General features: G+C 38.6%; 3 protein-coding genes and 1 long non-coding RNA gene across 5 annotated transcripts in view; all 4 read right to left on the bottom strand.

Annotated features, from left to right (window-relative positions):
- Positions 1 to 79: 79 nt before the first annotated feature.
- Positions 80 to 5,634, bottom strand: dhrs13a.1 (dehydrogenase/reductase (SDR family) member 13a, tandem duplicate 1). The gene is made up of 5 exons (XM_084103717.1): positions 5,403 to 5,634; positions 5,039 to 5,157; positions 1,121 to 1,244; positions 674 to 1,000; positions 80 to 585 (listed from the first exon to the last, which is right to left on the bottom strand). The coding sequence occupies exons 1-5, from the start codon at positions 5,527 to 5,529 to the stop codon at positions 326 to 328; spliced, it is 957 nt and encodes a 318-aa protein (XP_083959843.1). The 5' UTR covers positions 5,530 to 5,634; the 3' UTR covers positions 80 to 325.
- LOC311075970 lies at positions 2,000 to 3,066 on the bottom strand. The gene is made up of 3 exons (XR_014604600.1): positions 2,927 to 3,066; positions 2,236 to 2,295; positions 2,000 to 2,139 (listed from the first exon to the last, which is right to left on the bottom strand). It is a non-coding gene; the product is annotated as an uncharacterized lncRNA (long non-coding RNA).
- Positions 5,635 to 6,439: 805 nt separating the features above from the next.
- On the bottom strand, positions 6,440 to 18,327 carry phf12a (PHD finger protein 12a). Its single transcript, XM_084103714.1, has 15 exons — positions 17,858 to 18,327; positions 17,443 to 17,624; positions 15,920 to 15,992; positions 14,939 to 15,359; positions 13,976 to 14,096; positions 12,593 to 12,725; positions 12,299 to 12,463; positions 12,066 to 12,209; positions 11,410 to 11,974; positions 11,179 to 11,295; positions 10,420 to 10,563; positions 9,096 to 9,194; positions 8,939 to 9,021; positions 8,722 to 8,860; positions 6,440 to 7,386 (listed from the first exon to the last, which is right to left on the bottom strand). The coding sequence occupies exons 1-15, from the start codon at positions 17,921 to 17,923 to the stop codon at positions 7,031 to 7,033; spliced, it is 2,808 nt and encodes a 935-aa protein (XP_083959840.1). The 5' UTR covers positions 17,924 to 18,327; the 3' UTR covers positions 6,440 to 7,030.
- Positions 18,328 to 19,402: 1,075 nt separating this feature from the next.
- sez6a (seizure related 6 homolog a) overlaps positions 19,403 to 23,352 on the bottom strand; it is a 44,194-nt gene continuing 40,244 nt past the window's right edge. The window contains exons 12-17 of one of the 2 annotated variants that reach the window (XM_084105333.1): positions 22,583 to 22,774; positions 22,245 to 22,439; positions 22,117 to 22,152; positions 21,733 to 21,841; positions 21,550 to 21,649; positions 19,403 to 19,888 (exon numbers count right to left, since the gene is read on the bottom strand). In XM_084105333.1, coding sequence (XP_083961459.1) covers positions 19,859 to 19,888; positions 21,550 to 21,649; positions 21,733 to 21,841; positions 22,117 to 22,152; positions 22,245 to 22,439; positions 22,583 to 22,774 — 662 coding nt within the window. In that variant the 3' untranslated portion in view covers positions 19,403 to 19,858. Of the gene's footprint in view, positions 19,889 to 19,929; positions 21,650 to 21,732; positions 21,842 to 22,116; positions 22,153 to 22,244; positions 22,440 to 22,582; positions 22,775 to 23,352 lie in introns of those variants that run through there. The other variant, XM_084105332.1, reaches the window with a different exon arrangement.

Here is a 23,352-nt window from a genome sequence, read left to right on the forward strand (position 1 = left end):
AACACACTAAAGACCTCATCATCCCCAGACACTCCTTTTGTGTGTTACGTCTTTACTCTGGTATGACAAAGCCACAGGATTGATGTAGTGGTAACTTTATTACATAAAATACAAGCGATATTGGGATAGTGTACGAACAATTTGTAAAACAATCAAAGAACATATTTATTAGAGGAATTAAACAGCCCCTTTGTTGCGTTCAGAGCATGTTATGTACCACACGTCTTCTACACAGGCTTTTTATAAGGTTTATCCAATACGGTTGAGTCGACCACAGGTGCCACTAGACTGTGCAATAAAGACAGATGCAATAAAGCTGATGCTCTCATGCTAAACCAACAAGACTCTCGCTGACTTCCCAAAGCTTTTTGGCAGCTGCATCATCTCTGGCTTTAGCAGGAACATTCTGCACTGCACAGCTAGAGAAGTAGCGTCCACTCAGGGGCTCAAGGCCCTCTTGAACTGCACAGTGAAGAGACGTCTGAGCTCCAGAATCCACATCCGAAAAGAAAAGCAGCAAAATTGGTGCCATGAACAGCCGCCACCATAGATTGCTGTGACGGCCGATGTCTGTTTTAATGGCCCCTATAATAAATAAATCAGCGTTAACTGCATATGACCTATGATACTTTATCAAGTACTGCTTTTCAGAGAATAAAGAACATCTACTGACCTGGATGAAGACTGTAGCAGGTGACATTTGTGCCTTTGAGTCTCTTGGCCAGCTCGTGTGTAAAGAGGACATTGCAGAGTTTGCTGTGACTGTACAACTTCAGTAAGGCCATTGCTGAATTTCCTAAACCCAAATCTTTATGAGTGTTGATGCAGTTGAAGTCAATTTTCCCCCATGAATGGGCCATTGAAGAGACAGTCACAACCCTGCTGGGACCGCACTCCTTTAACCGCTCCAACAGCAGGATGGTTAACAGGAAGTGACCGAGGTGATTGACGCCAAAGATCCTTCCAAAGCCATCCTCAGTCTTGCCAGCTATTACAAGTCCTACAAACACGGAAACAAATTTAAGGCTTTTAAACCCCATGTAAATTTTGAATTAGTTGAAAATTCAAGTAACTGATTGTAACAATGCATAAAATAAAAGTGCATATATTTGAGAGCTACCTGCATTGTTGATAAGAATGTCTAATCTGGATTCTTTCTTGAGAAAGTTTTCGGCAAAAGACCTCACAGACTTCAGACTGCCCAGATCCAAGTGCATGTACACCACCTCTTTGTTTCCTGTTTCCTGTGTTCCAAATCAATGCACAACAATACAGCATTAAATGATGGCAATGAAATGTTAATTCAGCAAACTTATATAACAGAATCACAGATTTAAATATAATAATAATGTTTCATTTATAAAGCGCCTTTCCAAGCTCAAGGTCGCTGTACAAGAAGATAACAAAAACACAGCATCAAGCATTAGTATGCATCACATAGTACATATATAAATATACAGTAACAAAACAGCAGAACACTAAACAGAGGAGGGTTGGAAATACTGTAAGAAAAGAAAGGTTTTCATTGAGATTTGAATGAGGATATAATAGAAGTGTCACGAAGAGTTAGAGGAAGAGAATTTAAGAGTTTCGGAGCCACCGCACTGAATGATCTACCACCCATTGTTGAAGGACGAAAACGAGGTAAAGTAAGCAGTTTTAAGTCAGATGACCGGAGAGAGCGAGGGGGTGAATAATAGTGCAGAAGTTCAGATAAATAATTGGGAGCAAGTCCATGAAGACATTTAAAAGTTAACAAGAGAATTTTATACTGAATGCGGACAGGAACAGGTAACCAATTTAGATTATAGAGCAAAGGGGTAATGTGATCAAATTTCTTGACTTCATTGATGACTCTGGCAGCAGAATTCTGAACACATTGTAGTCTAGTGATTGTTTTACCAGACCTTTTTTAAAATGGGATGGTGGATCAAAAACAATAACCTCAGTTTTATCATTATTACATTTTAGGAAGTTGCTATGTAACCAGATTTAGTCCAGATGAAGAGCAGAGACGGAGCGAGCTGATATGTAAATTAGCTGAGACCATGACTATGGATTATGGATTATTAATGTGACCAAGAGGTAACAAATAAATAATGAACAGAAGTGGTCCAAGAACAGAGTCTTGAGGGACACCTTGAGAGAGAGAGAACAGAGAAGATTTGAAGTTATGGAGAGTAATAAAAAATTGTCTATCAGTGAGATATGATATAAACCAAGATAAAGCACTACCTGTGATGCCGATAGCTGATAGCCGAGAGGTAATGTGATGAGATACAGTGTCAAAAGCTGCTGTTAAGTCAAGCATGATGAGAACAGTAAAACAACCAGAATCAGCAGATATTAGGAGGTCATTTGTAATTTTTACCAATGCTGTTTCAGTGCTGTGGCCTGGCCGAAAGACAGATTGATGGGATCAAGAAGATTGTTAGCATAGAGATGAGTTTGTAACCGCAAGGCAACTACTTTTTCAAGCAGCTTAGAAACAAAAGGAAGATTACATATAGGTCTGGAATTATTCATAGCAGAAGAATCTAGCCCTGGTTTCTTTAAAATGGGAGTGACCGCAGCCGTTTTTAATGATAGCGGGACAGACCCGGAAAAAATAGAACAGTTGATCAAATGAGCAATAGGAGATGAGACTGAGATAGGCAGCTTTTAAGAAGTGAGGTAGGTGCTGGATCTAACTGACAAGTAGATGAGCTAGTTTGAGCAATTAGGCCACTAACACAGGATGGGCTGAGGTGAGGACCAGTTAGAGGAAACTTCTGATGAGTTAGATGAAAATGTTTCATAAATAGATTTTATTTTATTTTCAAAAAAGTGGAGGAAGCAGTTGCAGAGGTCAATTGAGCCAGAAAAAAGATGTGTTGAAGGGTTAATATAAGTTTGTTAGCAGTTGAAAATAATGTCTTAGGTCTACCTTTAGCAGTGTTTATTACTGAGGAGTAGCATGCTGTACGTGTGGCATTAAGATCAGACTTGTATTTCAGCTGGTGAGCAGAAATCTTGATAATGCTCTTCCAGGCCACTTTTCCTATATCGGCGCTCGAGACGTCTTCCAATTTGTTTAAGCAGTCGGAGCTCAGGTGTATACCAGGGTGATGCATGAGATGAAGGTTCCAGCTTAGTTATCATAGGGGCATGATTGTCCGAGGCTTCAGAGATAGCAGAGTTGTAAGTTGAGAGAACAGCAGAAGGACAAGAGAAATCAGAGTAAGAAGACATTCAAGTACACAAGTAAGAATATGAATTAATGGAGTCTGAGAATGACAGAGGAACAGATTTAACTGGCATTAGAACAGGCAAATGGATATTGAGCAAATGGATATTGACCAAGTGGATATTGAAGTCACAGAGCAGGATAACATAAAAGGATACAGCATAGGCCAGAGTGAGTAGTTCATTGAGATCAGAGAAAAACTTGAGACTTGAGGACGATATATTAATATGATCAGCAGAGAGGTGTGAGCAAGCACTTTAAAGGGGTCATCGGATAAAAAAAATTCACTTTTATATGGTGTTTGCATATAAATGTGTCTTTGCAGTGTGTGGACACAACCGCCATACAATGAAGAAAATCCATTCACTCCTTTTTTTTAATCCTCAAAAAGCCTAAACACTGTCAATAATCAAGCCGTTTGGATTTTCTGAGCAGTATTATGTCATATTGCACATGCTCCGCCCACGACCACTGACGGACTGTCCCGTATTAGCATATTTCCACCCTCAGCCATTTGCATACTGTCTGCCAAGGCATCACTTTAGGTGTTGACACGGAAGAGAGGGGTGGGGTGAGCAGTTGCTCATTATCATTTAAAGAGACATGCACCGAAACGGGTCGCTGTGAACAGAGCTGTTTTTGAGGAGGTAAAAAGGGTGTTCTTTTACACAACCATTGAGGAATTTTAACCACAGTATGTTACAAACTTTACACAAAGATCCTAAAGAATCATCCCAACTTGTGGAAAATGGGCATCCGATGACCCCTTTAAAAGCCATTTATTCAAAAGATGTCACATTATGAAATTCAGTCATGACAATTTTTATAGCATCTTGAAAGACATCTGCTAGACCAGCACCCCTACCACAGACATGTGGCTTTGATAAATAAACAAAACAGCATTTATTACACTACTGAGATTACTGGATTTTTATTTATTGTTATTTAATAAAAGTACCATTTTATAAAAAATTTAAATACGTCTTCAAAGCACTTACGTGCAATAGTGAGGGGGTGTTGATCATTTTTATGCAATCACATTAGGCAATCATAACAATGGGTGTTAACTGCCTGAGTCAGAATGAAGTTAACACACATACATATATATATATATATATATATATGTATGTATATGTTAACTTGTGTTTTATATATATATAAAGTAAAAATACATCTGGAACCAAGGTCGCTGAAAAAGTGCCCTCAAATTGTTTGTAATTGGTCCAGAGCGATCGATTAATTTTTTTTTTTTAATCGTTTTATTCCTCCTTGTATATTTTCAATTAAATAACTGTTACAGTATCTTATTACGATTAACCATTTTATATGGTGCTCTCTAGAAACTGCTTCTCAAGCATTATACATAGACTAAAAAATGGCATTATATAATCGACGTTGTCACGTGCTTCCAGTTTCTTTACTGAGCGCTGGTCAGATCAATGGGCCAATCACAGCCGTTTGTGATCATCGAATAACGGTTTATATATATATATATATATATATATACACACACACACACACACACACGTTACGTTCACTTCATATAATAATATTTGAATCATTATTTTATTATTCTAGTGCTGCGGGTTTGCATCTGCATATAAAATCCCAATAGTTTAAAAAAAATCAACATTTTGTATGTCTAATGAAACAAGACAAGTCCTGAGATTTCAACGCAGCTCAGCAGTGAACCACCATACTTCCCCTAATGGAACTTTATTTATTTTTTTATATCTTAGTAGAAACGGTGCTTATCTCACAGTTACAACGACAATAGTTACAACCTGTTGACATATGGTCCCTCTCTCTCACCCTCTGGATGTCTGTGACAGCAGCCTGAGCTCTGCTTTCATCTCTGCAGGCTAGAATCACACGAGCTCCTCTTCTCGCCAGATCCAGCGCGGTGGCTTTGCCGATACCCGTGTTTGCTCCTAGAAGTAAACCAGCTCAAATGTCAATCATATCTGTTCAGTTGCTTATCTCGAACGCCTGTGTGGAGTGTGAACCGTCAGTGCACTAGCTGAGCTGTCACTTCTGCGTTATGTAACACGACTAAAATGTGTTTACGAAAAGCGTAAAATCCACAAAATCTGTTTTAAGCCGACTAATGATTAAAATGAAGACATGTAACTGTTTAAGGACAAAAAAACAAACGCACTAAAACCGAAACACGTACCAGTCACGACCACCGTCTTCCCGTGCAGTTTGGCTGTACTTTTACATTTTGGCAGTTGCAACACCGTCACGCACAGCAGCAGGTAAAACCCCACGAGTCCTCCGCAAATAAGCAGAACGGTAAACATATTCAACAGAACAGAGCAATAACGGCTTTAGTTGCTTATGAAATAGCTCGGTTTCCTCTGGACTGCAACAGGAAGACGTGCTGCTGAAGCCAATCCCGCCCTCTGTCCATATTACATCATTACATCATAGTGATAACAACACTACTGTTCTGCTGCTTATTAACTGCACACTGAAATTTCATCTGGAAACTGAAGCTATTTGTTACACTGTCTGAGGAAAAATGTGAGTGTTCCTTGCCCATGCAAAACTCACCACCACACTGCTATGCAGTTGCCAAGTGGCTTCTGTAGCTAGGATTTTGAGAGAACCATCTCTTAATATGTAATGTAATAGAAACTAAATATTGTCCACATTTATTATATTATTATTACACAGTATAAATTGGGTCTTTTTAAATGAAAATATATACAGTAGCTGCCTTTTATATTTTAGAATGGGGGGCCCTCTCACAAGGATGGTCATATTTGGGTGTCCATGGCATCTGAAAGATTGAAAACCCATTGTTTAAATCACTCCATTCAGTCCATTGTAAAATCAGATTCTCATTTTATCATACACTAGATGAAAATGTTAAGTCTGGTTGCTTAGAGAAAAGTAGCACATCTTTTCTTAAACCAACCATATGATTTGTGCCATGCACATACAGGTTAGGCACTTCAATACTTTGCATTGGATATTTTTCAAAACCCTTTAGTCTAAATACTTTGCATTGGAGATTTTTCAAAACCCTTTAGTCTAAATACTTTGCATTGGAGATTTTTCAAAACCCTTTAGTCTAAATACTTTGCATTGGAGATTTTTCAAAAACCCTTTAGTCTAAATAAGCAATAGTAATGCTAACTTTAGAAAACTACTAATCTTACAGAAGAGTGAATGAATTAGTAAGCATGACACATGAACACAAGCTGGTGGATTTCTAAAGCATGTTATTTAAAATCTGCTTTGTATTTACATAGTTTGACACAAGAAACCTGGTGAAAACTAATTACAGAACGCATGAAACAGACACATAAAGGACTCAACAGCAACGAAATGGTGCACGACCGAAATAATACAAACTGGAGCACTTTTGCACACTGAATCGTGTGGATCTCTCTGGTTATTCACATGAATACATACACATATGTACATGAGTCTCTCTACACGTGTCGGGCTAAAGGAACACAGGTCTGACTGCGCTCCAGAGGACATACATAAATAAAAGCATCCGTTTTTATGGGAAATAAAAGAAAATGCATGTTTGTATAAAAAGTATTGTTACTGGCACAAAATAGAACATGTTTTTGATTTCTTTACACGTGAAAACTGCTCATTGGTTCTTAGAGCTTTGAGGATGATCAAAGTTTCCCTTTAAAAATGCAAGTCTTGCATTGAGACACAAAATGTGCAATCTGCCTAAAGAGTCTTGAAGAAATTAGAAAAAAAACTCACCTCATGCAATTGTATAAACAATTAAATAATTAGGAAACCGTTCAAACTGTACAGGTCTGTGCTTGAGGGTTACGTGACAAGGTTGTGTTGGAGCGAAGGAGGCGTGGCCTTGCTCAGGTGCTCCCCCTGTTGGCCAGGTGTGGGAGTGAGGCTGCAGGTGGTGAGCTCATCTTTAAGCGGCTTGTTGGCGAACTCTGTGATGCTAAATATAAACTGCAGGCAGCCCAGTTTGACATGGCTTCCGTGATGGAGGAGTGCAGTGCCTTCCCATCCCGCACCATTGCCTCCGATCAAACTGGAGCCGCTGTTTTTACAGTTACAGGGAGTGATGGGAGTATCGTGGGACTGGCAGCTCATAACTCTGCCCTCGGCTGTAGAAGCCACGGCCATTGTGGACGACTCCTGCTCCTTTTTCCTGCAGCGTCCTGCAAACACACTTGAGTTAATACTGATGCTTACTACATTTTTTTTTTTTTTTTAAGTTGGCATGAAATACAAATCCACTAATTTATTTTCTTAAAGGCACAGTATGGCATTTTTCGCCACGAGGGGTCGCTAACCTATTTACAATAACAAAGGCGTAGATTGATGACGCAACATTTGCTAAGAATTATGGATCTTGTCATCAACGTCAAGCCGACCGATCTAATAATATTTATGGATGACTGAATACATCGATGTTATCATGACTGTGATATGAAGCAGTTCGGGATTGCTAAGAGACAGCTATCAGCTCCAAACGCGACGCGAGTCCCGCGGATATAAAAGGAATATGGACATTTCATTCTACCGAACTACACGCAGAATTACTACTCACAGGTCAGTTTATTAGACAAATTAAACTTGTGAGGTAACGCAGCGCTGTTTCACTTGGTCTAACATTACACTATCACACTAAACTGCATTTGAATGTGTTGAAATGTATGTGTTAGTCTGTCTGTATGAGACTAGCAGTAAGCTAGATCAACATTAGCATAACATACAGATCATATTCTGACATTTTATCATTGTTGAACTATAAAACATTGATTAGTTTTATGTAAATGTGCTCACCTGTTTAATAAAGTACATGTAGGAGCGGTCGAAGTCTCGGACGTGGAGCTCTCGTTTATATACTGTCTATGGGAGCTCTAGGCATCTCGTAAACACCGCGCTGATATTGATTCTCGTTTTATTTCTCCTTTTTTATCCAAAGTCTGCTTGTCATGGTCCATAATGTTTGAACGAAACAACAACAGCGTGCAAATAGACATTGCGAACTACAAAGTTGTCCGCGTCAGTCGCTTTGGTTACTATCAGACGGCTCTGGTTCATAGCTCTGGTTGCCATGGCAGCACGAGCGGAAACCAGGGACAACGCGGATATGACGGCATTGGCGGCGACACAACGGAAATAAAGAAACGGGACGTTTCTCGAATTAAATTACAAATTTCTCCTGGTTTAAAAGTTGTTGGAAACAGTCGGGATAATGTAAGTACACAACTAAAAAATATATATAACATAGATATAGTGATTTTTGCTATTTTTAAAGCAAAAAAGTTACATATTGTGCCTTTAAGGCATTTTTTCATTTTTTCTGGTGAAATGCCAGACTTCTCTAATCAGTTCTCTAAACCAAGCTCGCATTCAGCCGAGAATTAAGTCCCCGTCCGACATTTTTTTCTTTTCCAATAGTTTGTTTCACTCGGATGTCCATCAAAATAGGGAAGAAAAGACCTGTCATTACTTCAGTTTCCTCGTGACTGGAAGAAATAACTCACGGATAATGTTCTGCACTTTGGTGAGCAGGTTGCTGGATGGGCTCTGGCTCGTCTTCTCAGAGAAGTCACAGGAATATAATACGTTGTCAACGGTTGTCCCATGTTCGCTGTAGTTCAGCAGTTCATACTGCTTTGTATTCTGGAGGAGGAGAGAACAAATTTAATCAATCAAGAGATGAAACCTTTGTCCTTATGTTAATTGTTTAAAATAGCATACCTCATCATAAAATATACAGGCATGTTTCCCTGAAACGTAGTTACAATGCCCATAGTTTGTAAGGCACACATCCATATCAGCACCTGCAATGAGAAAAGACAGTTGTACGGAACACTGTAGGATGATGTATTTCCTGCAGTCACAGGATGATAATCACCTGTCCCGATGTACAGACTCCTGTAGCACATACTGACAGCTGTTCCCTTTCCCGAGACCGAACAGAACGAAGCTCTCGCCTGTACCTCCTTGCTTTGGGCTGTGAACGGAAACATCAAGAGTTCATGCGCATCTAAAGGAAACAAAAACTAAAGCCCTGCATTTCAGCCCGAGCCCGACGGGCCCCGACTTTTTTACGCCCCTAGGGCCGGGCTTCGGGCCAATTTTCACGTCATAGTTCACATGCGGGCCGGGCCTCGGGCTTTTTTTGGGATATCCTTCTTTTTATATTTTTAGACATTAATTAAAAAAATATGAGAAGTTGACGTCGACGATAGAAAAACAAACATAGAAAGACGTTTAATAACCTCATAACTTTCATAATCTTATAATTACACTGACATATGATTGACATGACAGTCGCACGCACGCACGCACACACAGAAGGTTTCCCGTCAGCGCGACCCACGATTCACCTCATGTGCAAATAATGGAGAATATGAGAAAAATCGCGAGTGATAGAAGAGGGTTAACTGGGTTAAAATCTTCCACTGTGGATGCTATTCTTTTTCTACACGATGCTCTGTAAGAGACTGTTCTAACTTTTCGTTTGGTTTTCGTTTACACTGTTGGAAACTACTGATGTTTTTCGTTTGATTGGACTTTATTTTCGTTAAACTGTTGGAAACTACTGGAAAAAAGAATGGCCATGTTCTGTGGTGCATTTTTGAGGTAAGATAACCTGCAAGTTTGTTTTTGATTTATTTAATTTAATTTGTTTAGATTGTAGGCTGCTGCTCATTTCGTTTGCGAGCGCTGTTGCGAGCAGCCTGAGCCTGCCTCAGTATTTCAAAAAATTGTACTCACTGTGGTTTAATAAATAAACATTAAACTAACTGTCTGTGTGATATGCTTGAAGTGTTTTTATATCTATGGATTTTATTGTAGCTAAGTAAAGTATTAGCGTTGATTTGAGAGGCTAAATTGATCAAACATGTTTTACTCGCTGTTGGCTCGGCTTGCTGCTGGTAATTATTATTTTTTTTTTTTAAATGCTCCAAACATTTGTCTAAATTAACTTAATAAAGAAATGAAAAGAAAAGAAACATAACTAACAAAACGGACATATTTTAATGGCAGTCTGCCGCTGTAAAAAAAAACGGGCTCGGGTCGGACTCGGGCTGATAATTCTGATGAGCTGTCGGACACGGGTCGGGCTAGGGCCTGAGCGTCTCGGGCCAGGGCCGGGCTCGGGCCTAGATTTGAGGCCCGTGCAGGGCTCTAACAAAAACTTCAATAAGAGCATAACGAATACAATCTCATACCTTCACTGTGTTTCTTGTGAGCGGGTGACACGGATGAAGGAGAACTGCTCTGAACAGGAGAGGTCTTTAACTCAAAGAGCTGCTGAATCCGCTGCCAAGCCAAGAGTTTGATAAACTTCTCGTCCAATGAGCCAAGCTCAACTTCTGCAATACAAAAAGGATTTCAGAATGATTACAACATGTCTTTTGAATTTGGGTCCTTTTCTTTTCTATGACCATTTTCTCTCTGAATACATATTTTTGTTTGCTGTTGATGTGAAAGCTGCACAATTAATGGAAATAAAACTGAAATCACAACACAGTTTAGTGTTTAGTGACTGTTTACTATTTAAATAAGTAAATTAAATAAACTTAATTAAATATATGTGCTATGTGTTTCAAAGTGAAGTGTGGCAATGTGTTTTTACAAATACTAAAACAGTAATATTTTAATACAGTTTTCTTTAATATTTCTATTTAGTAGTAATAATACTTTATATTGATATAACAATTTTTTTTTTCAAATTGAATAAGCTTACAAACAAGCACTGGAGCCTTAAAAAAAATTATCAGGGAAAAAAATTTCACAATTACATTTTTCCCCAAATCATGATGTAGTCTATCAGAAGTTAAATCCAATGTTTTGTTATAATAATGCTTAATTTAGAAGTGTAAGGGGTTTCAAATTCTTAAAGTTACAGTATCTTCTTAATCTAACCTAAAGACCAAAACTGAAAGTTCCTCAGAATCAACAGTCCTCTCTTAAACACACAAACCCACCTCCGCTGCCAGGCATGATGTCCTTTATTCGACCGGACAGCTCTGACATGTTAGGTTCTGTGCAAGAAAAGACGTCCCCCCTGCCTGCCATCAAAGAGTCCAAGCCGACCTTTCCATCTGAGAAGAGAACGCAGCCATTCAATATTTTAAAGGGTTGCAAGCCAGGTAATAATAAAGCACATAACTACACAAGTAAAAACATTTCCACAGGACCAGGATGTAATCTCTGACCTTTTGATGCAGTGTCTGAGGTGATTTTCTGCGGTTTAACAGCATGTACTCCTGTAGATACAGTAGAGGCTGAGAGTTTTGCTGCTGCTGCTGCGTCTGAAGCTAATGGAGTTTTTTTATGGTCCGATGATGGAGTGCTGGGATCAGATTTGACACAAGCAGGAGCAGAGACCTCTGTGCCACTACAGGGCTTTAAACTGGCATCCTCTGTCTTGATAATGGCACCAGAGTTTGTAGGTTTGGGTGGAGCGGGTATGGGTAAACCAGGCGTTTCATGGTCAGCTGTCTTTTCTTGGGTTCTAACAGGACACAGTGTTCCATTGGACTGAACCAATCGTTCAATGGGGCCATTTGTGGTCTTACAGTTCTGACACATTCCATCAGAACATGAACTACAGGAAACTTTTGGCGCTACGCTCTGGCTGTCCTGTGAGGCGGCACTCTGGCAGGAATCTCTGAGTTTCAGATCAGTCTTCTCTGTGCGCTCTGAATCCCAAGGAGATGTTTGTCTGTTCCATAAATGCCTCATAATGCTGCACTGCAGCGAGATGACGTCTTTGAGCCACTACACCAAAGCATAAACAGAATAAGATCACTGGTTCAGAAACAATACTGAATCCAAAAGCAGCAGCAAACAGTGGGCGCCTAATACACACCTGACACTGTTCATCTTCACTGGCCAAGTGCTGCGTGACATAAGCTTCTGTAAGGCCGGTGCAGATAAGCTCCCCTTCACGGATCCCTGCCGGGGCCATCAGAGAGGGCGGGTTCTGATACTGTGACTTTATGGCATCTGGAACCTGCGAAAACCAATCGATATCTAATGAGTTTCAACAACATCTCTAGCGTCATTCACTGGTGTCATACAGTGAGTTTAAAGACTGATCACCTTCAGAGTCTTTTTGCTTTGAGCATAAGCTGACCGCCGTATAGGGGTGTGCTGCCGATGTATCCTCTGCAGGAAGTCAAGTTTGATGGCATGCTGGGATATGCGGTCCTGAAACTGGTCAAATAACTGGCAACGGTTGCTGAGGGTCAAGGTTCTCTGGCTCAGCTGTGAGGAAAGAAAGAGAATGAATGAGTGGCATGTTGGTAATGGTGTTTATTCAATTTAGGATATGGAAATGCCCAAATTTAAAAGCTATAACAAGTCTTGATTTTTGTTTTATGCAAGCTTCCTTACAACCAGGTTCTGGATGTGGTTGGGACACATCCATCTGCCTGTAGGGAAGGCAGTGAGAGGCGGATCCAAACAGTCCATGTGAAACAAGAGAGGGCAAAAGTCACACTGGATCAGTGGAGCCATTCGGCAGCTCCTGTGAGAAAAAGACGGAATAAAAGACTTGACTTGTCATTTTTGTCTTGATGTTAACATTAAAGGATTTTCTAATATGTCTCTAATGTCAATACATGATCAGGTGGGATTTACACTACTGCTCAAAAGTGTGGGTTATTGAGCATTAAATCAGATTTAACCCTCTGTTGCTCTTCGGTCATTTTTGAACGAAAAATTTGACATTTATTTTTATTTTTTAAATTTTTTCCTCATCGGAATGGTACGAAACTTGGTAAAGGTTTTGGCACTTGCTGTGTGAACACACAAAAAAAATCATGGACATGATTCGAACAGGTTAAATGGTCCTAAAAAAAAGCCACACTTGTACTCTTCGCGGTCAAAAACCTGCATAGGAAATGAATGGGAGACGAATTTCACGTAGTGAAAACTTTTGTTACTGCAGCCAAATTTTTTGAGATATTAGGCTCAAATTTTGAACACAATATGTTTACATTTATGGCTTTGATTTTCACACGTTTTTGAAAATATATTTTTCATAACAATAAACTGTAAAATTCTGTAACTTTTTTTACGTTCCTTTTTTTAAAACTTTTTTCACTTCAGCAATAATCTGCCAAGTGTCATATTTGAAAAGAGATCAAACTTAAGTCTGTGCTCTAAAGCATTCAAGATTTACTACAGTTGGAAATTCAATTTTCAGGTCTATGCTCAAAAAGTGAATAAATGGATTATAAATACAGGGAAAATATAATTTTGTATCATAAAATTCCCTAAAAATACAAAATATTAAATAAAAAACATTTTGAACTAAAATATAGTACATTCATTTCATTGAAATAAAAAAAAAAAAAAAAAAAAAAAACGTCATTTTTGACCGACATGCAAAGAGGACCAGAGGGTTAATCAAATTAGAATGATTTCTGAAGGATCATGTGACACTGACAACTGGAGCAAGGGTGGCTGAAACTTCAGCTTTGAAATGGGAGAGAGGCCGCACTATGCTTAAATATACTTTATTTTTATTTGCACAGACGCGTTTTGGCGCGTGCCTTCTTCAGTGTGCAACAAAGTAGCAATGTAGCCAATCTTATATGCCCACACCCATTACCACACCCATATTAACACAAGCCAATAATGTTAAAGTGGTATCCAGTACATCCAGTTCAGCTTTGCCATCACAGGAAAAATAAACTTTTTAAAATATATTAAAAAAAATAGTCCTATTAATTAAAATAAAAACAAAATATATAATAATACTAGATCTTGTACCTGCTGCATGTGTAACACACTTTCACTGGCAGTGGAACCAGTCCATGATTGTCCAGCTCATGCTGTGGCCGTTTAACGTTCTTTCCTGATAACTCGTCTTTTCGTCGTCTTTTGCTGGTGCCTGAGAAGAAGAGAATACATGCATCACATCTTAGAATCACACATAATCTGTTGTTCATACAATTTTACAGTGAGATCAGGATAGGGCTGCACAATATTGGAAAAAAACTGACATTGTTTTGTCTATAATCAACTATAAAAAGACATGATACTTTTCTAGTTTTTTTTTTTTTTTTAATTCAGGAACTCACCAGATAACTTAAATAGGTACTGTATATTTGGAAAGAATGAATCATTCTAGAATGAGAGGGATGATTTTGTTTTGGAGTACATCTGCAAGAAAACACTATCAGTCTTTCTACTGAAATGATTTCAAAATAAATCCTACACCATATTTTTTTAGTGTTGAAAAATGTTTCAAAGGCCACATTCTCACTGTTTTTTTCAAATTAATATGACTATAAAATAATAATTATTAAAAAAAAATTATTAAATAAAAATTATTAAACAAATTAAGAAATATATACACTATTATACTGTAAAATAAATAATATCAATATTTACATCTTAATTTCTTCATTTTCAAACAGTAACCCATTGACTTTTATTTTGATAGGTCGCCAGCAAATAAAAATGTGCTCCCAGTTTCAGAGTGAAGCGATGAGCCGTGTTCGTTTACACACACGCAGCTCATGATATCAGTGTTTCAGAACAGCTCGATTGACAGTAAAAGAGTCGAGCCGTTCTGAAACGCCTAAACACCGTCTCATAAACTACACATGTAGTGCATTATTTATTTAATTAAATCACAGCCTTCAAGATTTGACAATCGCACTAAGCCATATCGCGATACCGATTTTATTTTGAAACATCGTGCAGCCCTAGATCCTGTAGGTCCTGTACCTGGAAGTGCAGATGTGCAGGTGAGGTCATTTGGAAGCTGGAACTGTGTGGGGTTCCTCTGCATGGCAGCGGCAATTAGGAGGTCAAATGGTCTTTTGAGGGTGTTTGTGGTATTCAAGAGCTCAGGCTCAGAACCCTGGGCCTCATCCTCCACGTCCAGGAGGTCTTCCTCCATGTCATTCTGCTCGGACGGTGTGGGTGTGTCAGTAGAAGAAGTGTTGGAGTTGGGGGTCACAGGTCGGCTGTTGGGTCGCCCCTCCAAGAGCCGTACCTGAGCAACGGCGGCCCGTAGCCCTGTGCCGCCCGACCCAATGGAGGGATCCAGACGTAATGTCCCACATTCCTGCTCAGGGGATGGCGTCTGCTTCACCAGCTGACGCTCCAACAGACCGTTAATTTGCTCCTTCTTCTGTTCCCTTTTCTGAAAAAATAAATTAAAATAAATTATGAAAAAAAATAATATATATATATATATATACCTACCAACATGCCTAACATTCTATCATTCTTGGTCAATGACATTTTTAAATTAAATTAAATAAAATGTTGCATTTCCTACAAGGCACAATACACAGTAAAATATAGGACAAAAAACAAACAAAAACAAACAAACAGTTTTGTTCCATTTTCAATATGACTAGCCCTAATAATAATAATAATAATAATATTAATTATCATTTTTGTTTTTGAATATTATTTGCTATAAATACTATTAATACTATTATATTATTTAAAATTGTAAAAGTAAAATCAAAGAAATATTACTATTGCAATAATACTTAAATTATTTTACAAAATAATAAAATTATTTTACAGTACAACAGTATAAATACTAATATTTATGTCAGTCTTCATTTATTTTCTTTCAAATGATAACAAATTGACAATTGTTGACAATAATTTATAAACTATTCTCATGCAAAAATTGGATAGATAAAAAAGGGTCAAATTTAAGACTTCGCACAACATGAGGACACCAACCTTCTTGCGAACGCTGCAGCGATGACACATCCAGTCACCAGGGGGCAGCATTTCTCTGCTCATTGGCGGGTTACTGAGGAAATGTAAACAAAGTCAAGAGGTGAAACTACAGGCTTCATCTAACAGAGAGCAAACATAAACAGTTACAGTATGGACAGCCATTCATACTACAATAAACGATCATAGGACGGCAGACCAGCTTTATACTCCAGTCTACTCTGAGTGTGTCATTCAAATGAAGCAAACAAAATCAAACATGATACTACAACTTCAGCAGCTTCTAAAGCAAGGCCTACGCTAAACATGAATACAAGAGATATACCCAGCCAGATGCTAAATCAATAGCTTACTCTGTAAGGAGTTTCTGTTTCTCTAATGCACTGCACACATGCAAACAGACTACGACTAAACACTTCTGTTCTACAGATGGTTTAAAAGAAATCAGCCATGAAGCACGGATTCTATATTACTTCAACAACTGGGTAAAAACATCAATAGAAACCTGTTTTAACTTTCTAATTTGCCACAGTTCTTTCAAATAACTTCAAGACTGATTCATCTAAAAACATTAAAGACCCATTAAGAGATCCTTTTTGAGGATCAATCCCAGAAACTCTATTCGAGACTACACAAACGAAGGTCAGTGTGGCAGATTTCCCGGGGCCCGTGGGCCGCACAGAACCAGCTGCATGTGTTTCTCCTCAAACACACATGGAATCATTTCAGCTCCCAAACACAAAGAATGAACAATGAGAAAATACGGAGGGGAAATCGAAATTCAAACATCCTTCTTTCAAGCTGACAGCAGCACAAAGTGAGTTTAAAGTTGCTATGAAATGGAAATAGCGACAGATCTTTTCTTCCATACCGTGAATGTAATGGATTATCGAAAAAGAAAAAAATGTAGGGCGGTAACTTGGTTCTATGATTGGATTTTGAGATTTGGGTGCTGCACTCATAAGTGGAGGCAGATGAACGTGACTTTTTTTTTTGCAGGGTTAGGCGCACTAAATGATTGCATAAGTCCTGCAGATATCATTAGAGAGAAGTTTGTCCTTTATAATTATTTAAAAAAAACAAGCACAGACGAATTGATCACAAGAAGACCTAAAACATGCATTTCGAAAGAAAGATTTCATTTTCATTTCATGTCGACTGTAGCAAACAAAGCCGAGCAATCACAGATCTTCAAACATCTGACAAACTGACTGAGATGATTAAGGAAAATCCATCTCAATCTCAATCAGATCTCTCCATAATGGAGACGCGGTCGTGGGTGGCCTTCAGATGCCCGTGGTTTAATCATTATTTCTCAGATCCCTGCTCAAGAAACACCAGATAATTAAACCACAGCCTCTATAATGTTCCATCTGAAGATGTAAGAAGAAACATCAGCCAAATCTGATGAACATCTAGTTGTCGCAGCAAAAATGCAGCACAAATTATTTCTGCGCTCCAACTAAACCAGCATCACAGTCTTGGTCCTGGGCCCAATTTTGTCCCAGCTCCAGCATCACACACACCAGCACTGTAGATGGAAGGCAGCGGGGCAGTGATCACAACACAGCAGGTCCCCTCCTTCCCGGCAGCTGTCGCAGGTGTCGTGATTGGTGGCCCTGCCGGCTCTCCTGGTGCTCCTGTCCGGTTTCCTGGTCCTCTTCTCTCCATCCTCAGACTTGGGCGGCGCCAGCAGAGTCTGGATTTGCTGCAGGAGAAAAGCGAGAGAGGTTCAGAAACTCATTAGTGAAACATCTGCACGCGTCTTACATCACATCAGCCGCTCAAACCATTGTTGGGCCGTGACCGTGAGCGCGCGCACGTACGTTCACGTGAAGGGAGCCTATGGATGACATTAGTGAGCAATTAGCGGCTACATTGAGAATACTAACCAGGCAGTAACGAGAGGAATAAACGGGTGTATGAGTGTGTTTGTCTTACCTCCATCAGCCCGCCGGAGGTATCCAGATCGTACACGATCGTCGGGGTCTCCATTTTACCCCACATCAACACAGGCCTGGACTGTTTCTGACTCCCTTAGCCGCTACACCCCGACTCCTGTCAGCTGAGTAGCCTCTGACTTCTATCAAAATCGCCTCAGAAATCCCGCCCGTGTCTGATATGGCTCCGCGCGGGCTCTCCGTTAATCGAGCAGGCGCGCGGAGGCCTCTATCCCCGGTGCTGTGCGAGACTCTGGCCCGGTATGAGAAGGAATAATAAAGACACAGCAATTATCATTAAGTCCATGATGCGAAGACGTCAAACATCAAGCCCCCCGAAGAACAACTCCTCCGAGGAACTGGCAGCGGCGAAAAACAGACGTTTTTCTCCCGGTGAAAGAGCGACTTAACGGCAGAGCGTCTCTGTTGTGATGAAGGAACGCTCGCGCTAACTGACGCACAAACCTGTGTGCGCATGCGTGGGCCAGTTTGTTGAGTTGGGAATCCAATTCGTTTAGAGAATCGGTTCATTTTGGTGAACCGGTGCAGTAGAATCAATTCACTGGTTTGCCATCACTGATATTTATTATCTAATACGTGTTTAATATTTATGTACTATTCAATATTTAAATAAGTATTTTATAAAACATTTTAAATACTGTCGTTTATGACTTATTGCATTGTTTATGGTCATGTCACACACATCACAATTTTATAACCAACGTTTTCTCTAACAAGTGATAGTCATCCCACAAATAAAAATTGAAATAATTTTCTCACCCAGAATGTTAGGCAAAGACTTGCAAATTAACTTGCATTTTCCTTCTTTACAATGAAAGTGAATGGTGACTAAATCTGCCATTATTCTTTCATAACAGAACAAATAAAGTCATGCATTGGGGTGAACTGTGCGTTGTTTACATTCGAGTGTTTTACAAACGCTTTGCGAATCGGTTCGAACGGATCTTTAAAAAGAGCCGGTTCAAGACAATGATTCGTTCGCGGTCAGGCATCACTACCCGTCAACAGTGGAGCCATCTTGCTCTTTTCCTCCGTTTATAAAGCCTGTCCGTCGATGGGGTCATTGTGGGAATCTCCAGTATATCTATTTTTGTGTGGGTGTGAGGAGCTTGTTCAGTACCTCAACCAGTGAGGGCTAGAAAGCAGATGCTTTTATCCGGTTTGTTTACGTGTTCGAGCTTCTTTGTATTGTGAGGGAATTCTCTGGCCTCTGATTGGACTGTTTCGTCGCCGGCGTAACACGAACCAATGCGCGTAACGGAAGAGATGAAACATTTTTTATTATTTTTTATGACTAGCTATAAAATCATCAGTGAGTATTAGATATGTCCTATATATATGAAATATTTAGATAAGTTAATATTCATATTTATATCCATATATATTCAAAGTAGGCTATATTATAATAGAATATATATTCTATAATCCTATGGTATATATAGATGCTGTTAAATAAATAACTGTTGTCTTGGTCAAATAAAAGTTTCACGGCTACACACAATGCATAATAAACACAACATCATACTATAGTTTTGGACAGTTTATTTACAAAGTGTTCTGCAAATAAGCCCCCATGCAGAGACAGTGTGTTATACATAGAGAAATGGCTTTATCACCATCACTAGTGCAACTGAAGCACCACTGGATCTCAAGACCCTCAGACACTCTCCCACCTTCACACTCTCAGTCTTATAGGTTTGCTGCATGTGGGAGAAAGCAGTTTCCATCTCTGTTGTTCCTCACTGTGAAACCAGAAACCTTCTTGGTGCACTCTGAAATAGTCCAACCTCAAGTTGTGAGCCTTGGGATGTTTTACCGGACAAATAAAAAAGTACAACACAAACCTCAGGCTCTAATGTGCTACAGAAATAACACCCTATTGTCCACCATAGTGCAGGCAGAAGTCTTAGAGAAAAAAAAAAATACATTTACAGAAGCCCAGCAGAAAAAGAGGAGAGATGCCAAAAAAGACAGATGGATTTTACATACACACCTCGTATTGCCTTGCATCCTGAAAAGATAAACAAATAAGATTTCAGAACAGTACAGTGGTTTCTCTTTGTCTTATTGTCTTTATTCAAAGCCCCCTTAAATACAACTGGTAATCCAAGTTATATTTAAGACAAATAAAATGCATTTCAATAAAAAAATACAAAGCTTTGGAAGTCATATATCCTATAGCTTACATCTTTAATTACACTACCGTTCAAAAGTTTAGGGTCAGTAAGAATTTTTTTATATTTTTAAAGTAAAAACATCCATATTGTGAAATATTGTTTATGATTTTAAAAACTCTTCTGTTTGAATATATTTTTTTAAAATATAATTTATTCCTGCAATGGCAAAGCTGAATTTTCAGCATCCACATGATCCTTCAGAAATCATTCTAATATGCTGATTTGCTGCTCAAGAAACATTTATTATTATTATGAATGTTTTACTATTATTTTTCTTACATTTTAACTATATAAAAATTCCAATGTAACAGTATTATTATCAATGTTGAAAACAATTGTGCTGTTTAATATTTTTTGGAAATCCTTATGCATTTTTTTAGGATTCTTTGATGAATAGAAAGTGAAAAAACAGCATTTATTTAAAACAGAAAACTTCACGTAAATGTCTTTACTGATCAATTTAATGAATCCTTGCTGAAAAGAAATTATTAAAACAATGTTACAGACCATACACTTTTGAACTCAGACATGTTTATGTATGTATAATGCAATAATGCACAACTTAGCAAATTCAAGAGCTTCATTAGTATCCTTATTTGAATCAAATGAAAGGAAACATGAAAACATGAAACACAAAAATTATGAATGACGTTAACATAAAACATAAAAAAATAAGTCCCGTGAGAGTCATGAAACAATCCAATCAAGTAAAGGTAATATAATTTAACTAAACATTATAATTACACAATCATTCAAATGGAATTTGGTCTGAACTTTTCACATTCAGAAGATAACAGTGAATGACATAATCCTGGATGCTGTATGATTAGGAGATGCATTTTTGGTTAATATGAGGTATTAACCAGTATCAGAACGTCTAATTAGAGAACATGTAGAGTGTAAACTGACACACACACACACACACACACACACACACACACCATTTGCTGAGTTTTAGCTACCCATGACCCATGGCTTCAAGCCTAAATGTTTTTTTACATCTAAAATGAACGTTTTCATGTTTGTGAAGGGACCCAGAGTCTTTCCTTCTCCACTGAACTGCATTTATTCTTACCCTTTCATGTGCATGTTATGAATATACAGCAGCATTTTTGAACTTCTTTGAAAATGTTAAAATGTTATTAGAAAAAAAATAAAAATGTATTAAGAGTCCCCAAGAAACGTTTTGTTTATGCAACATTAAGCTCATTAAATCATGAAGATAGTTTTATGATATATCTGGTCCTAAGTTCTTAAGTAGCGCCATTACATGGTACTGATACTACTACATGTATAAATACTGGCCTTTAAAATAAAATGATATGTCTCTGTTTGCTGTTAAGCCATATATCTGTTCAGATTCCTTTTATTTGTTCTGCGGATCAGGTCAAAGTAATAGATGACAGGTGGAATGATGGAATGGCAGGGTTGATCAGGACAGGACGATGGTGTTGTGAGATCCCACGTCTCTGAGGTTCATGGCATCCATACTTACTCCCGTCTCATACACGGGGTTGTCAAACGCAGATTCTTCAGTCATGTTGTCGTACGGTGGAGAAGACGGCCCAGGGAGCTGGATGGTCTTGCTTTGAGCTCTGCAGAGACACAACTTTATTAGTGGAAAAACAAACCCCAAAACAATAAGCACCATGTCATTTTCCCTGCCCTTGGAACTTACATTGAAATGCAGAGGAAAAAGACCAAGAGGAGCATCAGCACCACTGCAACAGGAATCAGAACTGCGATGGCAATGTTGACGCCCTCCACATCAAACTCTGAATCGGCAGCTATAATGTGGACATTTTACAGAACATTTTTTAAAAAGAATCCCCCAGTTTCACAGACAAGGCTTAAAGGGTCATGTTCAGCTGAAAACAACTTGCACTGATATATCTTAAAATAGTCAGTGCTATTGTTTTGTCTCAAGATGTACATCAGTAATGTTTTTTTTCTACAGCACATTCATAAAAGCTACTTAAATGCCTAATTGAACTAAAGCCTAATCCTTGCTTAATCTAAGCCGTGTTTGTAAAGTGTTTTGATAATGCTAAAATAGTATTACCCTTCAGCCTGTGTTCCTCAATGTTTCTCGAAGAATCTGAAAAACACCAGAAACAGCTTCTGAGACACTTGAAGCAATCTCATATAAGATGTGTGTCACGATGAGGACATTAAGAGTGCAGTTCCTACCTCTGCACATAGGAGGCGCACCGCTCCACTGAGAGGGATGTCCTGGGGTGCAGTGGATAGTGGCTTCACCCTGAAGCACATAACCTGAACGACAGGTGAAGCTCAGAGTCTCTCCTGCCTGGAAGAAAGCTTTCTCTGAACTCTGGATGGCCGTGGAGGGAGCGCCGGGGTTACTGCAGGGTTCATATCTCTCAGCTAAAGAAAAAAACACAGATCAGTCTGCTGGAATGCATTGTAGTAGTCCTGAAATCCACTAGATGGCAGTAGAGCATAAGACCTGAAGTCGGAACAGATCAGTTTAGGTTGCATTTCTTGTTATGCTGCTGACCGATACTTACGGACACATTTAGGCAGTTTTTCACTCCACTTTGGGTCTGCGGTTTCTCTGCTGTAGCATGTGAGCACTCCAGGGCCAGAAAGTGAGTATCCTTTGTTGCAGATGTACTCCACAGACGAGCCCACAGCGTAACGAGAGCCGGTCACCAGTCTGCGGCTGTTGTCCACTAGTCCCGGATCCTCACATGACATAACTAGGCAAATATCACAAATAAAAACACATATGAGAAAATGAAAAATCACAACACAAAAGTGTGAACATTTCCCCAAAACAGACAAACAAAGAATTATGAAGATAAGCGAATAAGAAAACTAGTTAGAGAAGAGAAGTATATTGTAACTGAAATGTTTTGTGCGAAACCATTTTTATTGCATGAAATTTAATAATAATAATGTATTATAAATAAAAATAAATATTAATCAGAAATATTATATATATATATATATACACACACACACACACACACACACACACACACACACACACATATATATATATATATAAATAAAATTATAATTTTAAATTATATCTCACAAGTACTTTAAGTGGTTAAAAAAAAAAATATATTTTTTTTATTAATCCTTTTTAAATAAGGGATATGCGCATATGTTGTGGCCCATTCGACTGTGATGCACATCATTATATTGAGGAAGTTTTAATGGGAATTATTTAAAATATAATAAAATATAAATTTCTCTTATTGCAGTTTTTCACTGTTTCTACTTGGAAATTTGATTATGATCAAATATTCTCCAAACAACAAATCACCAT

This window comes from Abramis brama (genome assembly GCF_963993115.1).
Source record: "Abramis brama genome assembly, chromosome: 25".
Lineage (NCBI taxonomy): Eukaryota > Metazoa > Chordata > Actinopteri > Cypriniformes > Leuciscidae > Abramis > Abramis brama.